The sequence below is a fragment of the Anser anser genome (genome assembly GCF_964211835.1).
Source record: "Anser anser genome assembly, chromosome: 13".
NCBI lineage: Eukaryota > Metazoa > Chordata > Aves > Anseriformes > Anatidae > Anser > Anser anser.
In genome coordinates, this window is record NC_139734.1 from 4,575,307 (window position 1) to 4,595,195 (window position 19,889).

At 49.4% G+C, this 19,889-nt stretch overlaps 1 protein-coding gene across 3 annotated transcripts in view; it reads left to right on the forward strand.

Moving 5' to 3' along the window:
* Positions 1 to 19,889, forward strand: part of GAB3 (GRB2 associated binding protein 3) — a 57,061-nt gene that overhangs the window by 17,295 nt on the left and 19,877 nt on the right. For 2 of the 3 annotated variants that reach the window (XM_083797393.1, XM_083797394.1), the window contains exon 2: positions 19,508 to 19,811. In XM_083797393.1, the coding sequence (XP_083653519.1) occupies positions 19,508 to 19,811 (304 nt within the window). Of the gene's footprint in view, positions 1 to 1,785; positions 12,298 to 19,507; positions 19,812 to 19,889 lie in introns of all 3 variants that reach the window. The other variant, XM_083797395.1, reaches the window with a different exon arrangement.

The window sequence follows — 19,889 nt, forward strand, 5'->3', positions numbered from 1 at the left end:
TTCTCACCAGCGGGTTCTCTACCTCCCAGCCGGTTTTATTTGAATCGAGTATTTTAGTCTGGAGATTTTAGGAACTGCATTTACAACACTCAACCTGGTTCATTTAACTCACATTGCTTGTACGCTGCATCCTAACAAGTCACATTTACAAACTGCTTCTCTGAAAAACACAGTAAGAAGGAGTCAGAAGCGAGGAGAAGAGTAGGAGTAATCCCGCATTCAGATCTAAATTTGAGTCAAGTGTAGGATGCAGTTTAAAATAAGAAAAGATAATAGTTGGGGTTCTGTTGTTTCTTTCCACCTCTTCCAAAAGTCAATTTTGATAATACTCCTTACCTCTTAGAAAAAAGTAAATACAAGTGATGGACCTTCGTTGAAGTGTTTCATGAGTTAAAATTAACCTCGAAAGTTTGCACACTCTGTTCTTTGAACTGCGTTTATTTCTATTTTATTTGTTCATATCTGACCAGAAATGGGTAGCATGCAAATGTCTCCTTGTGGTTTAAACAAATAAGCCATGAAGTCTAAAAATGGAAAGCAGTTACTGCATTCTGTGTACAACCACTGCTTTCAGATGTCTCTTTTGTAGCTGCTAGTGCTTGTGACTATGGCTCCATTTTTACTCAAAAACACACAGTTTTCTGAGTTGCTGGGGGAGGAGGGATCCAAGGAAGGGATTTCACTACTCTGGTTTTCTCCTTGAAAGAGAACTCCTGTGGTATCCCTGCTCTGGCAAGGACAGCAATCAGCAAAGACCGAGGATGAACCTTGCCTTCCCCTGCAGAACAAGAAAATTTGTTATTCAAAATGTCAGCTAATCCCCAGCAAAAAGCTGCAAAGATCTCAGATGCGGTGCCCATCCCTGAATTCCCCTGCCAACGTCCGTTGTTTTACAACCGTCCTTCCGACACGCTGCTCTCGGCACTGTTGCTGTGTGCAACACCCAGACAACGGGGGCAATGCCATAAAAAAACCCTGTATTCTCAGCAGGGCCACCCTTCTGGGAGACCACGTGCAGGAATTATCTCAGCCTTTGCAGGACAGAATTTCTCCTCTCCTTGCAACTTGGCTCCCAGATCGTAGACAGCATTTTGCATTGGGACGTTTTAATGAAATCCAGAAGAAAAAAACTAACTTTTTCCTTTTCCTCTTTAATATATTAGTTTATTTTTGTCAATTTTGAGCTTTTGGATTGAGTTTAGTTTAGGTTGTTGTCAGTTAGGATGAGGCATGGGCCTCTAATGAATTGGGAACTCTCAGTGCGTTAGCTTTGCTCCTATACTTTCTCGATCTCGTTGCTGTGCTGGAAGGTTTGATGGAGGGTTTTTATAGAGAACAAATAAACCAGAAACACAAATAAAGGCCTGATGGCCATTCTCTTTGCTTACAATATATATTATTCTTTATATTCAGAGTCGTTAGGCATTCTTGGCACTTTGAGAGGTTGCCACAGATTAGATCAGCCCTTTATAGAAATAGGAGTTAAACATGCTGCAAACCACTTTGTTCTTCATTTGTGATTGATCTGGTTTCTCACATTGCACTTCAGCCTTTGCTTTGCATTCTCAGGGAGTATTTGGTTACTGAGCACTCTTTCTTTGTAAAACCTTTAAAAAATCAAAATATATGGTAAATTTTGACTCTTAGAGAGGGAGTTGAAGAAATCCATTGTGCTAAAGCAGCAGTGCAAGGCAAGGGCTTGCATAAGGAAATGCATTTTGGTTAAAAACAAAAGGTAGTGGTTTTGAGGCCCAAAGTAAACTGACAGCTTTCTGCTTCTTCTAGAAGAGCCTGCCCCTTCGAACGGTTGACCCAGCTGACAGCGAACTGACTGCTGCTGCGGGCACGGGAAGGCAGAGAGGGTGAAGGGGGTCTAGAGCTTGAACAGGATCTTTCCCATAACAGCAGCGCAAAGCCCTTTAAAGAGCTTTCTGAAACGTATGGATTGTGGATATACAGATGAAGAAGGATGAATTTACAACCTTCATTAACCTCAAATGGATTTACAAAGCATGTCTAATGATATTCTGGTAGGGGTTGCCCGTTGTTTCAAGGCAGCTGTGCAGGACCTCTGTGGGCAGCATCTCCCATGGATGGAGTGAGCATCTGACAGCATCTGCGCTCAGCTCAACCTGCTGAAGGTGTCGAGCTAGAAGATGGCTCCTAGAAGATGGTGGCTAGAAGGTGTACTACTGCCTTGTTATCGGGACTTAAATTCCTTTTCATAACTATAGGTAAAAAACAAGAGTGTGATTCAGAGTTTGGCTTCAGCTGACCCATGGGCCCAACTGTTGTTTGTTGCTGTAATTTCTATAGTTACACTGGAAGCACTCTGGGCTCTAGGTATTTTGACTGCCGAAAGCCAGAAATAACTAGTTGGAATAAAAGTGTTAATAGCCTGATGGCTGTGTGAGTCATAGTCACAGTGGCCTTTGAGACAAAAGAGATTGCTCTGAGCACAGCAGTGGAGAAAGCCCTTCCTCTGTGCAGCCTTATTGCAGGTCAAATTTAAACTTCCTTACTCAGAGCACAAACAGCTCTTGTATTTATCCAGTCCAAGCTCCCGTACCCCAGGATCCCGTTCAGCCAAAGCAAACGAGGAGACCATTGCAAGGCCTGCAGAGGCAAACCCCACCTGGTGCTCACTGCAGAGCCCTGGAGAGATGTCTTCCTGGGCAGCTGCCGGGCAGGGAGAGGTTTTGCACAGCCCACTCGCAACTCAAAATTATGGAGCATCCAACGTTCAACACCCAGGAGGATTCCCACATAGCTCACACACATTCATGTATGGTGCTTACTTGCATCTCCGTGGTGCATTCTGCTGGCTTTTGCACGAGAAGAGGAAGTGTCCTCTCAGTTTCACGACACCATGCACAACATCTATGTTTCAAATGAATACTGTAAGATTGCATTTTTCGGGAAGAAAACCTTTACTGTCTTCAAAGTGAGGAGGTGGTTAAATGGGAGCTCAGTGGTTGGTTGGCGTCAGGGTTCTCACTTCATCTTGCCAGGCACTGTTCAGGCTCCAGGTAGAAAATGGCAGGGAGAACTTGAACTACAGCCCAAATGAGTACGGGCTCAATTCCTCAAAGTATTTTAGTTTAACTGAGGTCAAAAGACTGTTCTGAGCTTGCTGCGAAGTGCATGCCCAAGTAGCTTCTGGATCTAAACTGTGAAAGCAGATTTGGTTATAAATGGTTTGGATTTTTTGGTACCTTCAGGAACCAGACTGCAAGGAAAGAGTTTCTGTCAGGTTGAATTTGGGAGGTTAAATAGTGCATTTATCCTTTTGGACTTGGGAGAGAGGTACTACCTTTCTACTGGTACTAACCATCCTGAAGCTGCAGGACCAAAATGCTCTAGGGCGTTTGTTTGTTTGCTCTGTATTCAAAGTGCCCTTATCTCACATCACGCTTTGTGGGATCCAGTTAGCAAAAACAGCGACTGTGAGCTTCACACTTCTGCTTAGAGCTCCTGACACGATCACTGCTTTGTGCGCTCTGCAGATGGAGCAGATCGTCTTGAGTTTTGTTGTTGTTGTGAAGATACAGTAGCAGGGGCACAGCTTCCTGCTCTGCGGCCAAGCCTGGAACTAGGTCAAGTGGCAGAAGCAAATTGCTAAGTGTGAGATGTGTGTCTTCAGGAATGGGAAAGGGAGCTCTCAGCTCTGTTGCCAAACTGCAGGCCAGTTTTTGCAGAGACTTCGAGGAACTTCATTGGAACGCATGCTGAAATTCAGGACAACCTAACATTTTTGCTGACACCACATTTGCCTGTTACACTGAAAGTTCTCTTGATGCTGAAGGATCACACAAGTGCCATGGCGTGGGATGCCTGTCTGGGTTTGTGTCAGAGGACCAAGAGCTTTGGACCGAAAAAATAACAAATCCTAGGATGCTTCGCGATGATGAGCAAAACTGTACAGAAAGGGAGCTGAAGTCTGAAGGAAGTGTGAGGAACAGGCTCTCTGTTCTGGGGCTTTGTTTTGCCAGTTTAGTAGAGAAACAGCCTGAGTCTACAGAGAGTGAGCTGCAGCATTTTGCATCTTTATTAGTGTTGTCTATTTGGGGGATCTGTTGTTGGTGTGGGTCTGGTGAGAGCTCTCACACCTACACACGGAGTTACATTATACCTAGACAGACGCCGCACCACCGGACTACTTCACACATGCTTACCAAAGTGTGAACTATTACATACATGCTATGGGCTGGTCTCTTTATGATAAAAGCAGTATCAGGCTTAATTGCATATTGGCCCTTAAATAAAATGTGAGGTGTGTCTGCAGTCACCAGCTCAGTGTCTGCTCACAGGGTGGGAGGAAAAAACCCACGCATATGAGAGTCAGAAGAATCTGTCAAAGTGCATTGTTCTCATGTATATATGGATATATGGTACATATAGGTATGTATGTATTGATATATGGTGGTTTCTGACCCCAGAGAAGCAAAAGCAGTGGTCAAATTTTTGGAATTACGGTGTGATGAGGACTAATTACTCAACCCTCAGATACCTTTTAAGCTGCAGGTGAATAGATGCTCCATGCTGTGACAATCCCTCGCTGTGTTTTTGGCATTAGTGACCGAGGGTAGAAAAAGAGGACTGTACCCAACGTCATGTATCACGGGCTTTAGCCTCTGGTTTTCAGACTGTTAGCACTAGTAGTTTTATTTTCAACTACTCGCCTCACAATACTTCCCTAAACTAGTCTAATCCCCTTGATGAAGTTTCCCTATATAGAGCCTTAGTTGATGTTGACCAGTTGTATTGCAGATTTCAATCCCGATTTAAATGAGAGGGTAGAAATCTGTGAATTAAATTAACATTTGTTAATGCCATTTTCTCCATAGGTACTTTTAATTTTTTTCATTGAGATATGCTTTCATTAGTTGCTCTCTAATGATTTACCACTAAATGTAGTTTTTAGAATGAATGTGGCACTTATTTTCACTAACAAGGATACTCTGTACCTGTCCATGACTATCTCAGCATTTGTGTAGCTTAGTATACAATTACTCACATTTTTTGTGTTATCATTTTGATATTAAAGAGGTAGCATTGTGCAAAGCTTTACTCCCTCAGCAGGGATTATTTTATATGATTTGAAACAAGCTGCATTTGAATGAAATTGGAATTCAGTAAAAATGCACAAAAGCATTTAAAAAAACTTCTTAAAGCATTTAAAATTACTTATTTATGTGAAGTTAATAAGCAGATGAGCTAGGTTGTTTTTATGCATTAAATCGACCCCCTCCTCTTTGATTGCACTTCTTTTCTTTGTCTTCAAACCAATTTGCATACAAAATTTCAGTTTCTTTGACACTGCCTGTTTAGAAAGCAGTAAGTGGAAGAGACATCGGAGTAAGAACTGGAGTGCAGGCTGAGAAACGGCGGAGTCAAGAACCGCTTCCTTCGGCTGTTTAAGAGAACTGCTGTGCACTGCAGCTCAGAGCCATATTACAAAATCATACTGTAAATCTATGCTGACACATATCAGTAACACTCTTGAATTCCCTTGAAGCTGAAAACCTGTGAAGGGTGTCCATGCATGGAAGTGCTAAGTATGCTGGACGTGTGTTTTAGTGCTTACTTTCAAAACAAACATGACGTGGCTTTGGGATAGCTTTGCTTTTGCTCGGTAAGCCAACTAATCCTCTGCAAGACATGCTTGCAGGGGGGAAGGCACAAACACAACCTCCAGCTGCAGCTGTAGGGAGAGCCCTTGACCCAGGCAGGGAGACCCTGGCAGCAAATACCTGCAGAGCCCACGGGGGAGCAGACAGGGCTGGCAGCTTGGGTAGCCTGCATGGGGCATCCCCAGCTAGCTCTGCTTGGAGACTGATGGCCAGAGGAGTGCTAACCTGCCTTTTTCAGCCCAGGATTCAGCCCACCTGGTGACAGTATGCTCACTTGTTCAAAGGAATATCAGTAAAAGGCAAAGATCGATCCTACTCCAAATTTCAGGGAGGCAGAAGCAGCCAGCCTGCCGGGTGAGTCACGCAGGAAAATACTACCACACATGACTTGTTCACAGTGATTTTGCCTACTGATGAGCAAAATACAAGAAACAACTAAAAGCTGGCTTTGAAAAGCCTTCCTTTAAAGTACACATTTCCTTAATTCCCTGAGAGCTCCTGGCAGCTCAGCCAAACAACAAGAGGCCATCAAGGTTTGGTCCTGCCCTGCCTTTCCCAGCAATGGCACAGCGTGGGAATAGGACAGTGATGGCAGCTCAGGCACTGAACTCTTACCTACAGGCTTTTTCTAGGGCTCAAGCTGGAGCTGGCTGGCTCTTGTTTACCTGGGAGCAGCAGAGCTCTTGCAAGTGCCATTACAAGCTGCAGTGCTGTGATTGTAAACTCCTTGGGTCAGAAACCAACTGTTTGGGGTTTAATATTTTTATCTAGTACAACAGAGTGATGGATGAAGGCCATTAAGGTGTACAGTACAAGGCTTGCATTTAGCCTTTTTTTAGATTCCTGAGGATGCACGGGTTTACCAGACTGAAGGCATTAGCTTCCTTCATGGTCCAGCCTCCCTCCAGGTACCCCCCACCAGTGCCAGAGCCACCAGCCCAGCACAGGTGATGAGACTTCTCCTCCTCAGCCAAACTGCTCTGCTGAAAACATCAGACCTGGCAATGCCACTGTTAAAGTCAGGCAGGGATGTAAGGAAAGATGCACGCAGCTGCTAAAGGTGCATTGAGAACAGAGCAGAGCAGCCCTCAGCCTCAGCCTCGGCCCCGGCCCAGCCGCACGGACAGCTGGGGGAAAGCTGGAGGAGGAGGGGAGGCTTGCACAGCAACAATCTGCTCTCATCATCCCAAAGGATCGATTCTCAGACCATTATCTACATTCCCACATGTGCAAACACACGTGCCTTAGTGATCCAGGGAGGATTTGTGAGTTACCACCCAAGGAACAACCATCTCTGTAGGACATTTGCTCAAGGGGTTGCCAGTGGCTGCCCAGGCCCCACTGCCCGACCACGGACAACACACAGTGCTGCCAGCTTATATTTCTCTGGGGCACATGCAGTGTCTTTGGGATCTTTTAAATCTGTCTTCAGCCCAGCCGCAGGGCCGAGGCTTTCTCCGTTCCTACGCCAGCCTGACAGACACAGCTATCTAGCAAGTCAGACTAGCCCTCCCCAGCACAATCGCAGGAAGTTATTCCAAGCCTCAGACAAATCCCATTTCTATCTCTGGAAGAGTAAAAGGTCAAAAAACACCAGGCTGTAGCGGTGCCAGCAGCCGGCGCAAGCCGCTTCCCCGCGGGGCAGGGCTGAGGCATGAGGGGCGCCGGGGGGCTCGGTCATGGCCAGCCTGGGCCCACAGGAGGGGAGGCCTGGCTGGGGACAGGGAGATGGCGTCCCGGGGAGCCCACACAGCTCCGGGCCCACCCGCCCCGCTGCTGGCTCCCAGCCACATCCCCATGCTCTGCCGGCGATCAGCAGCATAATTAGCACAAGTCCTGATTAGCTCCTGCCCTCCGCTTGCAGCGTGCTAGCAAAACAGGAGCTGTCTGGGGCTCGGGGCCATTCTTCAGCAGCGGCTGTGGTGTCCTGAGGTGCCCAGGCCTGGGCAGGCCATGCTTTGGCCACAGTCACAGCAGGGACGTGAGGACATCTCTCGTCATTCCCTGCTGTCCTTCCGGGACTTCAGGAATGTCCCCTTCCCTCCTGTCACGTTGCTTTCCTTTCTGCTTGGCCCTAGTGAGAAGGAACCCCCAACACCGGCCAGGCAGGGCGCTGCCGCCTGCCCTGCAGCTCCTGGCTGGGGACCCAGCGGTTCCTCGCCCAGGTTTTCCATCTCTGCCGACGAGTCCATTCATTTTATGTTTGTCCTTCAGCTTTCCTGCGCCTCCCATTCCTGCCCATCCAAGTTTCTTGCCAGTTGGGGCTCCCCTGCTGTCCCCCAAGCTCTTGCTTTAGCTCCCCTTGTGAAACCTCTTGCCATTACCTATTCCTGCTCTGCTGCTAGGACATGAACTCCTGAGCCACCCGTTTAAACACAGCCCTCATTGCTCCTCACGTTGCTACCTGCTGTCACTGTTCAATTATCTGATACAAACACGGCCTGCCAAAACAGAGGTGGTTTGAGACTTGCAGCGTCCACGTGCAGAGCTACGGGCCGAGGCACATTTTGGTCACTGGCTGAAAGCTCCCACAGCTCCACTCCTGCCCACATGGGTCACGTCCTCTCCCCGGGTGTTGAGCCCTTACAAATAGGGCTGAAAGACTCCACACAGCTCCGGAGCACCCGATTTCAAGTGAGGGCAGCAGCAGGGAAAGTCTTGTTTGTTTTTCTCGAATAGCCTGCACACAGTGGGATCAGCCCCAAGCGAAGGCCTTTTCATATGGTGCCTTTGTGGTGAGTCTGCCTCCACACCCTCCCTCAGACGAATGCTCCGAGCAGTGGTTTCTTTGTCACTGCCATGGCATAGACTGTCAAGGGTCTACGCTCTTGGAAGCAAACTCACAGCAAAGGGTTGGGCACGAACCGTCAGTAATTTAACCATTTTGCAGCAGGAGCACTCCTGTTTGGAGGAGTGGGAGAGGTCAGGCTGCGCAGGGCAGATGGGCTCTGCTCTCAGGCTCAGCTGAGCAGGAACTGGTGATGTCCTCAGAGCACAGCACTGGGAGGCTTTGTGCGTCTGCTGCGTCCTTTAAGCAGATCTCAACGTACGGGGCTGCCTTAGCATTGCTGCTGTTGGTTTCCCTTTCTTCATGGATCTCTCCCATGGGGTTAGAAGCAACAAAAAGCACTTAAAAACCGAAAATGAGGTTCTGCGATTTAAAAAATCAGCAGAGGAACTCCAAGCTAGGCTGAATTTCACTTCAGCTCCTGTTTTGCAGTTCAGGTTGACAGTGTCACGTTAGCAGCAGCAGCAGCCACGCTTAACTTCACTTCCTTCTGAAGCACATGCAAGCACTGCAGACTGTACAGTGGACTGTGCTCCTTTGGTTTTGAGGATTTATGAATTTTGGGCTGGGTTCAACAGAAGGGAATGGCTTTAAGATCAGTAATAAGACCTGTGACAAAGCTTTCCCATCAGAGGAAAGCGAAGATGGTGAGGCCGCACTCAGGTGTGCCTCAGGTGCCCCATTTTGGGGGCAGGGGGAAAGAAGGCACGTTCGTGACAGTGCTGGTGGCACCCTGACCCTCTGTGACCATCTGAGACCATCTGTGACTGGCTCACAGGGCGTCCCAAGGCCCCTCTCCCTGCTGCAGTGGCAGGGGCATCCTCCAGGCTCGATGCCTCCTTGCCCCTTGTGCCTCCAGGGCACCCAGCGGGACAGCTCTGGCAGCACCCAAGCAGAAAGCATCCGCATCCCGAGTGCTGCCCGGTGACCTCATCTTCTGGGTGTAGCTCGGCGTGCAAAACCCACGAAAAAGGGATAGGGAAGGGAGGAGAAGAGAGAGAGAAGTTGCAGAAAAGCAGAAATAAATGCTGCAGTTTTGAAAATGACTGTGGAAAAACCCAGCTGGCTCATTGTCCTCACTTTTGTAACAGTAACATTGATCCTATTTCACCAGCCCACGAGCACATTCTCGGCGATAGTTTTATGGTTTAAAGGAGATGAAGATCCGGGTAAGCTGCACACCGCCCCTGCCCGCCACCGAGTTTACCCGTTTCCATTTGGTAAGGCTTTTGGTGTTTTAATAGATCAGTGCTCTGACAGGCTGAAAAATGATGGAAAGGGAGCTATTACCCTTCTCCCACATTGCTCATGTTTGAGATATTGCTGAGTACATTAATTGCACGTTGTTCCCAATAGATCAAGCTGAACTTTTGTTTCTGAAATCTGTTTTTACTCCCAAACCGTTCCACTCTTTGCGGAGTTTGGCAGAAACTTTTACTCCTGCTGCACTCACAGAGTCTGCGTTACAAAATACTGACAACTGGCCGAACGTAACCCCAAAGGGAAGGCACCTGCTCAGGAAAGCCAGCCCATCCTCTGGAGGCTGGAGCAGGGAAGTTTGGACCCCGTCGGTTTAGTACCACGTTGAATTTTGCCTTTCCACACTACAAAGAGAGCGGGACAGCAGCCACTGCTAGGGCAGGCACACAGCTGAAGGGCACCGACCCGCTGCCCTCAGGCCAGGGGTAGGAGGCTGGTTTGGGGCATCCTGAACTCATCGCCTGGGCTGGGCACTGCTGCGGGCACCCAAAACACAGGCTTCCAGGCAAGGCTAGTACTTGGCAAGTCCAGAGATTTCCTAGGAAATGAATTATGGCACGCAGTTGTTTTCAGTGGTGCTGTGATCAGAGTGCAAATCCACAACACGAAGGGGCTCCAGAATACGGAGCGTTGAGGCAAAAGAGCGCAACGTGCCAAATGCGATTGTTTTCCTTTCGCAGCCTGTTATATTCAGATGTTGAGGAAATGATTTAATATTTCTGAACATGTTGTGATTTCATCGGTGGGTCCAGCAAGGGAAGTTTGAGAAGTCATGCAAATTAAGATAAACATTAAGCACGCTGTTGGTGCTAGCTTTGCCATGCTGTTTTCTGGCTGTGAGGCTCAGGAGGTGGAAACAAATGACAGTGCTGCACAGGGCACGCCAGCCGAGGGCACAGAGATGTCTTCATGACAAGGCAGAAGCTGCAGCATTAACAGGGGACTGGAAAAACTTAATGAAACTGTGGGTCACAGCTTGAAGGTCCCATCTCAGGAGGGCAGAAGAGAAAGGTGTGAGGGTGAGCGATGCAGTCGGGGAGCGGTGCCAGCTCTGGTCCTCACTCCATCTCTGCCAGAGCATCTTGCCCCTCATGCTGGTGTGAAGTCAGCAGGGCATGAAGCAGTACAGTGAGAAAAACCACGCGGATCTGCAGAATTTCACAGGCAGGGCAAAGAAATGTGCGGCTGCCCCCGAAGCATGGGAAGTTTACGTGATGGGTGTTTGGATACTTGAGCTGACTTTAGCCAGCTGAGTTTGTGAAACGCGCCTCGAGTGCAGAGGGAAGTGGAGCTCACAGGGTGTTAGCCCTTCAAGCCTCGCCCTGAGAGCCCTGCTTCCTTGGATGAGATGCAGGACGCAGCAGCAAAAACTCCGAAAAAAACTCCAGAAAAACTCTGGCAACTCAGAGAGGATTCTTAAACAAACAAAAGAAAACCTGGCACGGGGAGCGTTGTTTATATTTTTCCTAACATTTATGTACTTTAAAATAAAAAATGACGGGCAGGAGATGCTGTATGTTAGGAGCCGTATGAGTGATGACCACTTTTCCACAAACTAAGGAGAATGAAAGTATAATTCTAAAAATGTCTAAAAACCAGCTCAGTCTCCTGTGCAGTGTAAAGCAGAGAAGATTAATTTAGGAGAGCTTTTAAAGAAGGAGAACCGGTTCTTAAAATGTACCACTGCCTAGCAGAATACTTACGGGCAAAGCAACCCAATGTACTGGTGAAAAGGCAGTCCAAAACAGCAGAACTGCAATCAAAATAGATGTGTAAACTCCTTAGCACAGCTGCTTTTCTAATATTGTACTTCGAAATGAGCAGGCGGGTGTGAACCCAGCCACTTAGCACTTCCAGCCTCCTTCGGTGTTGTGGGGCTCGGTGTGGCCACGCTCAGCCCCACCCGTGCCCCCGCAGCCATATCGACCCATGCAAGGGAGCTCACCCAAATGATGTCACCATATATTTTGGTTTGTCTTACCCACACTCCTAGTGTACTCTTAATTGCAATTATGGTATTTACTGAAACGGCCAGGCAGGTAGCACCCAGCGGTGGGGAGGGCCTGTGTCCCCCCAAAGTGGGGTCTCGTGCCTGAGATCACCAGAAGACGCTCGCTGTCCAGCTGGAGAAAAGTCAGGGCTGAGGGCAGCCTGTGAGTAACCCACAAACCCCAGGCTAGACCCGTGAAGGGTGAGTTCATCGTCTGATGTGGTAGATAGAAAGGCTGCTCATCTGTCCAAGGCAGATTTTCTTGATTCAGATTATTCCTTCGGCTTGTGTTTCCATTTTTGGGAATCTCTGCATTTCTCAGAGCTTCCTGTCGAGAGGAGGACCTGGCCCTCTCCAAGCAAGTGGGAGCTTTGCCATTTACTTCAATAGAGTCTAAATGTCACCGCGAAGGCCGGGTGGCTCCCGCGGGACGGCTTGCGAGCCAGCACGTAGATCCCAGCGGAGATCTCCAGCGTCTGCACAGCTGGGAGCACGCCGAGCCCTCCGAAACCAGTGCCCCCTCCACACGCCTGGATCCCAAGCTCTTCTGGACACGCAGCGGTTGCTGTTGTGACGTTGGACCTCTCTCTTTTTTCCTTCCTATCTCCGTACATGTGTCCAGAAAGGTTGGTTCTTGTTTTCAACACACTTGGCCTGCTCTGCAAGACAAGCCCTCCCACGCATGTGCACCTCCTCCCCGCTCTGCTGCCTGCCTCCTGCACACTTCCTTTCTCCAGGCAATTTTAGGAGAGAAAATGAAGTGCAAAGGTCGAAGCCTTTGCAGCCTATGGCAGGGAATAGGACGCGGGTGGACAAAAGGATGGCTGAGATTTGGCCCACGGTGGATGTGGGGGCTGCATCCGATACCAGCTTGTTCCCTGCGTGCCGGGAGATGAGCCCAGCTTTCGAGCACAACCCAGAAAGCGGGGTCATTTCGCTGCATCGAGCACATTGCTATCATCAGGCAGAAGTGTCGCACCGTAAACATCTGTGGCTTTTTTTTTTTCTGATCGTGCTGGCTACTCTGCTTTTCTTCATCAGATCCAGCAGTGTGTTAAAGAGTTTAGGCACCGAAAAAAGAAAAAAAAAATGGTGTTGTGGTCCCCTACTAAAAGAGTCACTTTGCCCAATTTCCTGTTTATGTTCCTTCTCTTCAGAGCCATAGCATCATGTGAGCTCAGACAGCTATAGATAGGCTGCGTGACTGTTGCTGACCTCACACCACATGTTCAGTTAACAAGGTGAAACAGCAAAATTTGTTCTGTTGGTGTAAAAATACTGAGAAAACTGCCAGTTCCCAGTAACACAGAGGAGAGGGACTCCAGATAGCCCGAGGCAGGGCGCAATCTCCAGGCTTGAGAAACCTGCAGTTCCTTCTGGTCTTTAACTGCTTCGCACATCTGTATTTACATCGTGCTGGCGAGCTGCAAGGAAGGGGATTAGCCCCAACTCAATTTCTTCCCTTAGCAGGGGAGGTTTGGAGTCCTTCCATAAAAGCTATTAGTTTAGCAAATTTGCTCAAAATTTGTCCAAACTTCGGTCCCTTTAGTGTATACATTTTCCTATGTTTGCTTCCAAAAATAACTGCAAACTCCTTTGACTTGAATAGCTTCGGCCATCCAGCAGATGCTTATACCCAGCTTCTGTGGTTCAGAGCTGCTGCTCCTTAACCTGCGGGCAGCCTTGCTTTAGGGGGATCTCAAGGATCTGCACGGAGCCTTCTAAAAATCCTTTAGGATTATGCAAGAGTTTTGGATGAAAGCCTATCCAAGAACTTGAAATTTACCTCTAGTCAAGATTTTATCTTATTACTGTGTTGGTGTTAAAGAATTTATTGTGAACAAGTCAGAAAAGCCCTAAAGGTTTCCAGGCTGTCTTACACAAGTAGTTTTCATGCAACTGTAGGGATCCCTGCCATGCCGCGTGAGGTTTCAGTGGCCCCTTTCCCACTGATAGAAAATTAAATTACGTTGTCAAATCCAGGAGGGCCTGGAACAGCGTGTTAGTTTCTCCTTTCTCCCTGGTTTTAACTCACTTCTGCAAAAAGCACAGTCCTGAGAAATGGGGATTTCATTTTGTAGCTGAAAAAGGGGTGGCACCAAGCCAGACCAGGGGGTTTCTACCCGTCATCCTCTGCCACATCACACAGGAAAATGAGGATTTAGGATGGAAGAGACCAGCCAAAGCCAAAGGCATGAGCATCCTGGCCATTGGGAGCGTGGCATGGCGTCGGCAGCAGGTGTACCCTGGGGCAGGTGAACCAGTCACCGCATATGTGGCGTGTAACAAGCGTGTACCAGCTGCCAAGTGCTTCAGGACTTTGGGGGGAAAGAAAGCACTCGAGAAATCCAAGCTGCGTTCAGGACGATAATATTAATGTCATTTGAGATACTGCACATAAGCATGCTGCGAGGGAATATGGAACTAAAACTCTTGGCTAGCTGGCGAGGCTGTAAACATCCTCATGTGAAGAGCCCTGCCTGTAAGTCTTCACTGTCAGGGAGTTTAGCTGCCTGCAGAAATGTAGCAGCAGCCAGAAGGTGTCAGCTGGGGGGCAGCGGGAAGGGATTCATGCTTCGCAGTGCCTGCCCTCGGGAAGGAAAAAGTGTGCCCGAGCAGCGAGGAGGGGTTTGCTGGAAGGAGATCCTTCGGTGGCTCCAAACCAAGCCCTTTGCCTGATGGTTTCGGGGCTGTCTTCTGTTGCTGGGATGTCTCCTCTGAACTCTCTTAAAACAGACAAAATGAAACAGAAAGGAGAGTACAAGGATGCTGAAGGCATGAAGCCACGTCCCCTTGAGATGCTGGTGGGACAGGGTCCAACAGCCTGCCACGGGTGGGCAACCAGCAGGGGCAAAGCAGGCTGGCCAGCGCCAGCATCCCTCCACACGGGGCTTTTGCAAGCCCCTTGTGATGAGTGATCCACCAGGAGGGCTGGCAGGCTGCTGGAAGTGGTGGCAGCTCAGGTTCAATCCCACCTGGAGACATAGAAGTTTCTGTCACGTTCTGAAAGCACCTGAGTCCGTCTTCACTGCCTCGTTCGTCCCAGTGATGCGTGGCCAGACACACTGGGGGAATTATTTTATGCATTTATTAGTGGTGTCATTTTTAATTCTGCTTTCAGAACTTGTTTGCTTATCTCCTGCAAGGTTTCTAAGAACTTAAACCTCCCAAGTTTCTAGGTCGCTATGACTTTGACCCTCCGTGCCCAAATGGACCCATTAGCTTTACAAAGAATCTGCATGTTTATTAAATAGCAGTGACTCATTCGATTGCAGATGTTTGTGTATGTAAAGCACCATAAATATTATGGATTGGGATGTGGAGCAGGCAGTGGGAATGTGTGTAGGTTAGCAGACAACATTTGAGTCCGTGTCTTTTTCTTTTTTTTTTTCATAGTATGTGTCATTTTTTTCTACACAAACCACAGGCTTCTTTTTGTGAGAAGCAGAAACAAAGGAAACCTCCCTGGTTCTAAAGGATGTCACCTTAGATGCTTTATTACGAAGCTTTCGCTGCATGTACAGTGCAGGAAATTTTTAGGGTAGCATTTTTAGTCAATTGATGTATCTATATCACCTTGCAAAGAAGAAGGTATTTCCCCTTCCCCTGCATCTCCTCCGAGGAAGGCTCATGCTGACTTTCCTGAAATAAGAATCATTTAGACTCATACTGAAACCACCACAAGCAGATAGGCAAGTGACTCAATCAATGACTCACAACTTAGCAGATGGAAATAGGGTGTTAGACAGTAGCCCGTCCCGATATCATTGTATTATGGTCCTGTGTGCGGGGCGCACAGAGCAGTTGTACGAGGCTGTGCTGAACGCTGCTTGCTGTGGGCACGCCGGTGTCCTTCAGAGCCTTTCCCCTTGAGAAAACGGAGCTGCGAGGGCAGGGGAAGATTCACTGACTTTTCTTTCCCAGCCATAAGCTTTCAGCCTCTCGCCGCTGAAGTTTTTGAGATCTGAGCAGAAAATACGAGAAGCTGGGCGCAAGGGAGACAAAACCCAGGCAAAGTGCTGAAGCCGGGGGTGATGGGCAACGAGCTCCGCTGTCCCCCAGCAAAGGGACAGGCTGGTAGCCTTGTTAAGGAGATTTATTACGCAGAGCTGATGGGAGCCACAGCCCTACAGCCAGGACTGAAACAGCAAAGCCGTCACTCCAGCTGGGGGAAGGCTTAAGAGGTCTTTTTCTTCTCTGATTTCCACAAGTGCATTAATTGAGCCCGACTGCCCAGCAAGGCGGGCAGAGAGCAGGAGGCAGGAGTCCTCCTGTGAGGGGCTGGCCCTTTGCTCCTGCAAAGCATGAATTGCTCCCTACAACACCCTTGGGCTCTGTGAGCACGAGGATGCTGGTGGGAGCTGACCCCCTCCTGGTGCATCGCCCTGCGGGTGGGAGCTCTGAACCTCCACGGTGTCGACAGGCCGAGACATCAGCTGCTCACAGGGCTGTCCACGTATGAATTTGAACTTCCCCTTTGAAGTCATTTATAGGAAACGCTATAAAGTTCTGCCTTGTTTTCTTTTTTTTTTTTTTTTTTTCCCTAAAATAAGACGTTTTAAAGTGGTTCTTTGAAAACTTCAGTCTCAAACGCCGGCACGGCTGCAGGACAATCGCCCCGCGGCTCTGCTGGTACCCAAAAACACCCCGCGGCTCGGGCAGCCGAAGGAGGTGCACGGCGCACACTGGGACACCCAACCCCGGGTCAGACCCTCTGCTATGGCACCCGCTGCTCCCGTTCCTCCCAGCACTGAGCTCTCGGCCTCTCCTTTCCCTGCCAGGCCTCCCCACAGAGGCCAGCATGCTGCCAGGCCTCCAGGCGAGCGAGGAGTCGGCGCACCTTGTCCTGCTTTCCCTTGGTTTCGCTGTGCCCAGTGAAGATTATCCTCGTGGGGGGAGTCACGAGCATTAATTCAGCTGGTAAAGAATGTCAAGTTTTTGGCCATCCCCTGGTTTGTTATTATTTGTTTTCTGGTTTGTTATTCTGGACTCACGTTAGCGCTTGTCTGATTGGGGTTGTGCTGTTGTGCTGCAGCCAGAGGTACAGGCGCATATCGGGGAAAGGTTTGGGATGGAAGTCGGCCACTTGGGGGGAGAGAGCAGTGGCACTGAAGGTGCAGAAGGGGAGAAGAGGTGGAAGAGATGGTGCCTGCTCCCCACGGCAAGACTTTTTGGTTTCTGCTGGTTTTGCTGCCTTGGCGGCGGGTGAGGAGCAGCCCTGGCAAAGTCCCCATCGCCCTCCCCTTGCACCCACACTGATTTCGTTATTTCCACGCAGCCCTGTGCTCTGGCTGCCCGGACGTGATAACCAGGGATTCTCACACAGCCTCGGTGCCGCTCTCCTCTCCTGTCATGGACCACCAGCACCAGGCACCTCCCGATCTCCTTGCAAGAAGCCTGGTGGAGCTGCCTGCCTGCAGGGAGGGTCATGGGGCAGCCCCTGTGCTTGTGCCAGCTTGCAGAGCACAGCTGAGGGTTTCTGCTCTCCTCTCACCAGCTGCCCAGGTTCTCCTGAAGCCCACAGATCCCATTAGGCTCATTAAAGTCAAAATGCTGAAGAAATGGGGACAGATGCTGTACTGTCCAGCCTGACCCAGGGACACCCATCTCCTCCTCCCTCACCGTGCTCCCATGCAGGTGATTTCCACCCACTCTCCATCAGGAGCCAAATTTAAGTTGCAGGCCCAGCAGCCTGAGGGCAGTGGCAGTGCCCTGGGGGAGCTCAGGTGGTTCCTGCTGGCTGCTTTAGCAGCCAGCTTCCCTGGAGGGCAAAGGAGATGTTTTTTGGCTTATTCCTCCCGAGGCATTTCTCTTCTTGTTGCCTGGGGTGTGTGTGTGTTAGGGGAGCTGAGCTGTCAGTCCTGGTGCACCAGCAGGGTGTGCATCAGGCACGCATGGTGCTTGGACTGCAGGTGGTGGCATGGCCCTGTCCGAGGCTATGCAATGCAAGATGCCTGCTGGGCTGTGCTCTACTACTGAAATTTGCTACTCGGGGAGCTGTTTTCTCCTTTAAATGCTTCATTTTTGCTTTAATTTCATTTGGGGAGGGTGCGTGTGTCACTTTCTTCCTTGGTTCCTACACAATCCAACTTCTCTGCGAGATCTCGGTGATCTGATGTTGCCTCTAGCTACTTCTAACAGAGACCAAATCACTTTCAAACCTTGACAGGTCGTATAGGTGAGCCTGAATTTTCTTTGTGCAATACTTGGCACCTCACCTCTGCTTTGCATCCGTTCCTGATGCAGCCCTGCTTTGAGAGCCACTCCTGTACATCAGCTGCTGTGTGTTATTCAGCCTTGCAAGAGCTCCCTCTAAAGTACTCCAGTCTCTGGTCCCTCTATGTTATTTATGACTAGCCTATTGCTTTCAAAATAGATTAAGGTACTGCCAGGCCGAGTAGATTCATCTCTAGATAAAATATCAGATGCGTATAGAAAGGCAAAAGCTTTGCACTGTGAGGAAACCTCTGTTAAATGCGGGAAAAAAATAAATCAAACACCTCCTAACAAAGGATTGTTATTTTTTTGTTGGTTGCTTTCACTGTTGCTGTACTCACAGGAACTATCGGTGAAATCTGTAGTGCCTGTACTGAGCCCCAAGTGTCCTGGTGAGGATTTGTACAATGTAGTGACAACATCCTGAAATCAGTTACTTTGCACCAAGGCCAGATGGTTGGATGTCAGTCCAACAACAGCCGCTCTGCAAAAGGAGCACTGTGTTGAACCCAAATGCAAGCTAGTGCCCAGGTTCGTGTCGTGACGAGTCGCTTTGCGGCGAGCACCTGCATAATGCTCAGGCAGGGGGTGGTTGTTAGATGTTTCCTTACTAAACTTTTAACTAATGAAGGCAATTAGAGCATCTAGGGCTCTATGGTGACTGCGGTACCTGGGCATTGTGCGAGCCCCTTTGCCCCCAAGAGGCTGCCGTCAGAGCTGGTTTTATCCAATTGCTATTTGTAAGGAGTTTGCTGAAGGGAAGCTCCCAACACCTTGTTTCAACTTTCCTCTGCGGAGCAGAGCTCAGGGTGGATTCCTTCTGGCCCTCGAAGTAAGCGTGCTGGTGACAGCTGTAATCAACACAGGGGCTCTCGTGCTGCTGCTGAACCGGAGCAGCTGCTGGAAGAGCGGAAGATGTTAGTTTTTTCCTAGAAACTTGCGTGTAGCTTAATGAAGTGATGCGGCATCTCGGTCTTCATTTTAGCCTGTGTGGGTTCCATACCTTCAGCGATGTGGGCCCAGGAGATGCCGGTGCTGACAGGGTTTGGTGCAGGTTGCAGCGTCCCTGGAAGCAGTGTCTGGGTAAACAGATGTTGTTCTGCAACGCTGGGGAGGTTCCCGTTTAACTTCTTAGCACTACAGCTCCCTTAGGGTTTGCTCTGGGCTTCCAGAAGTAGCTGGCAGCTCATTAACAGCTTTTTCCTGGCCCTGGAAGCCGAGAGGGAAGCTGTGCGGGTCATCCGGAGGCCTCGCTTTGGGCAGGAGGTGCATGCTGCCAGGTGTTAGCTCACGTGCTGCAGCACATGGTGTGGTCCCAGCTGAAAGGAAAACGTGTTATAATCTCTTCTTGGCTCACCCACAGTACCTAAAGGCAGGTGAAGCATCAGAGCCGTCGCACCATGCTGGCAGGCTGAGGGCGAGAGGAGAGAGAAGCCGTGTTCCCTGTGCTCCCCCAGGTGACAGCCCTTCTCCTCCTCATCCTGCCCCAAATGCAAGCTGAGAGCAAACGCTTCAGGTCCCAGTCCCACAGGCTTATTAAAAAGTGCTAAAAGTCCTAATGCCAAAAAGTGCTGCTGGCTGTGTTGCGAGGCTGACGGGCCCTGTCTGTGCCATCCACAGGCATGGAGGAAGCGCTGGTTCGTGCTGCGCCGAGGCCGCATGAGCGGGAACCCCGACGTGCTGGAGTACTACAGGAACAACCACTCCAAAAAGCCCATCCGCATCATCGACCTCAACGAGTGCGAAGTGCTGAAGCACTCGGGGCCCAACTTCATCAGGAAGGAGTTTCAGAACAATTTTGTCTTCATCGTGAGAACCACCTACCGCACCTTCTACCTGGTGGCCAAAACCGAGGAGGAGATGCAGATCTGGGTGCACAACATCAGCCAGATCTGCAACTTCGGGCATCTGGAAGATGGCACAGGTAGGATCGTGCTCGTCTTGGGGCTTGGGGTTGGCTTGGGGTTGGGGTTTTCCATAGCATTGCTCGGGGCAAAAGGAA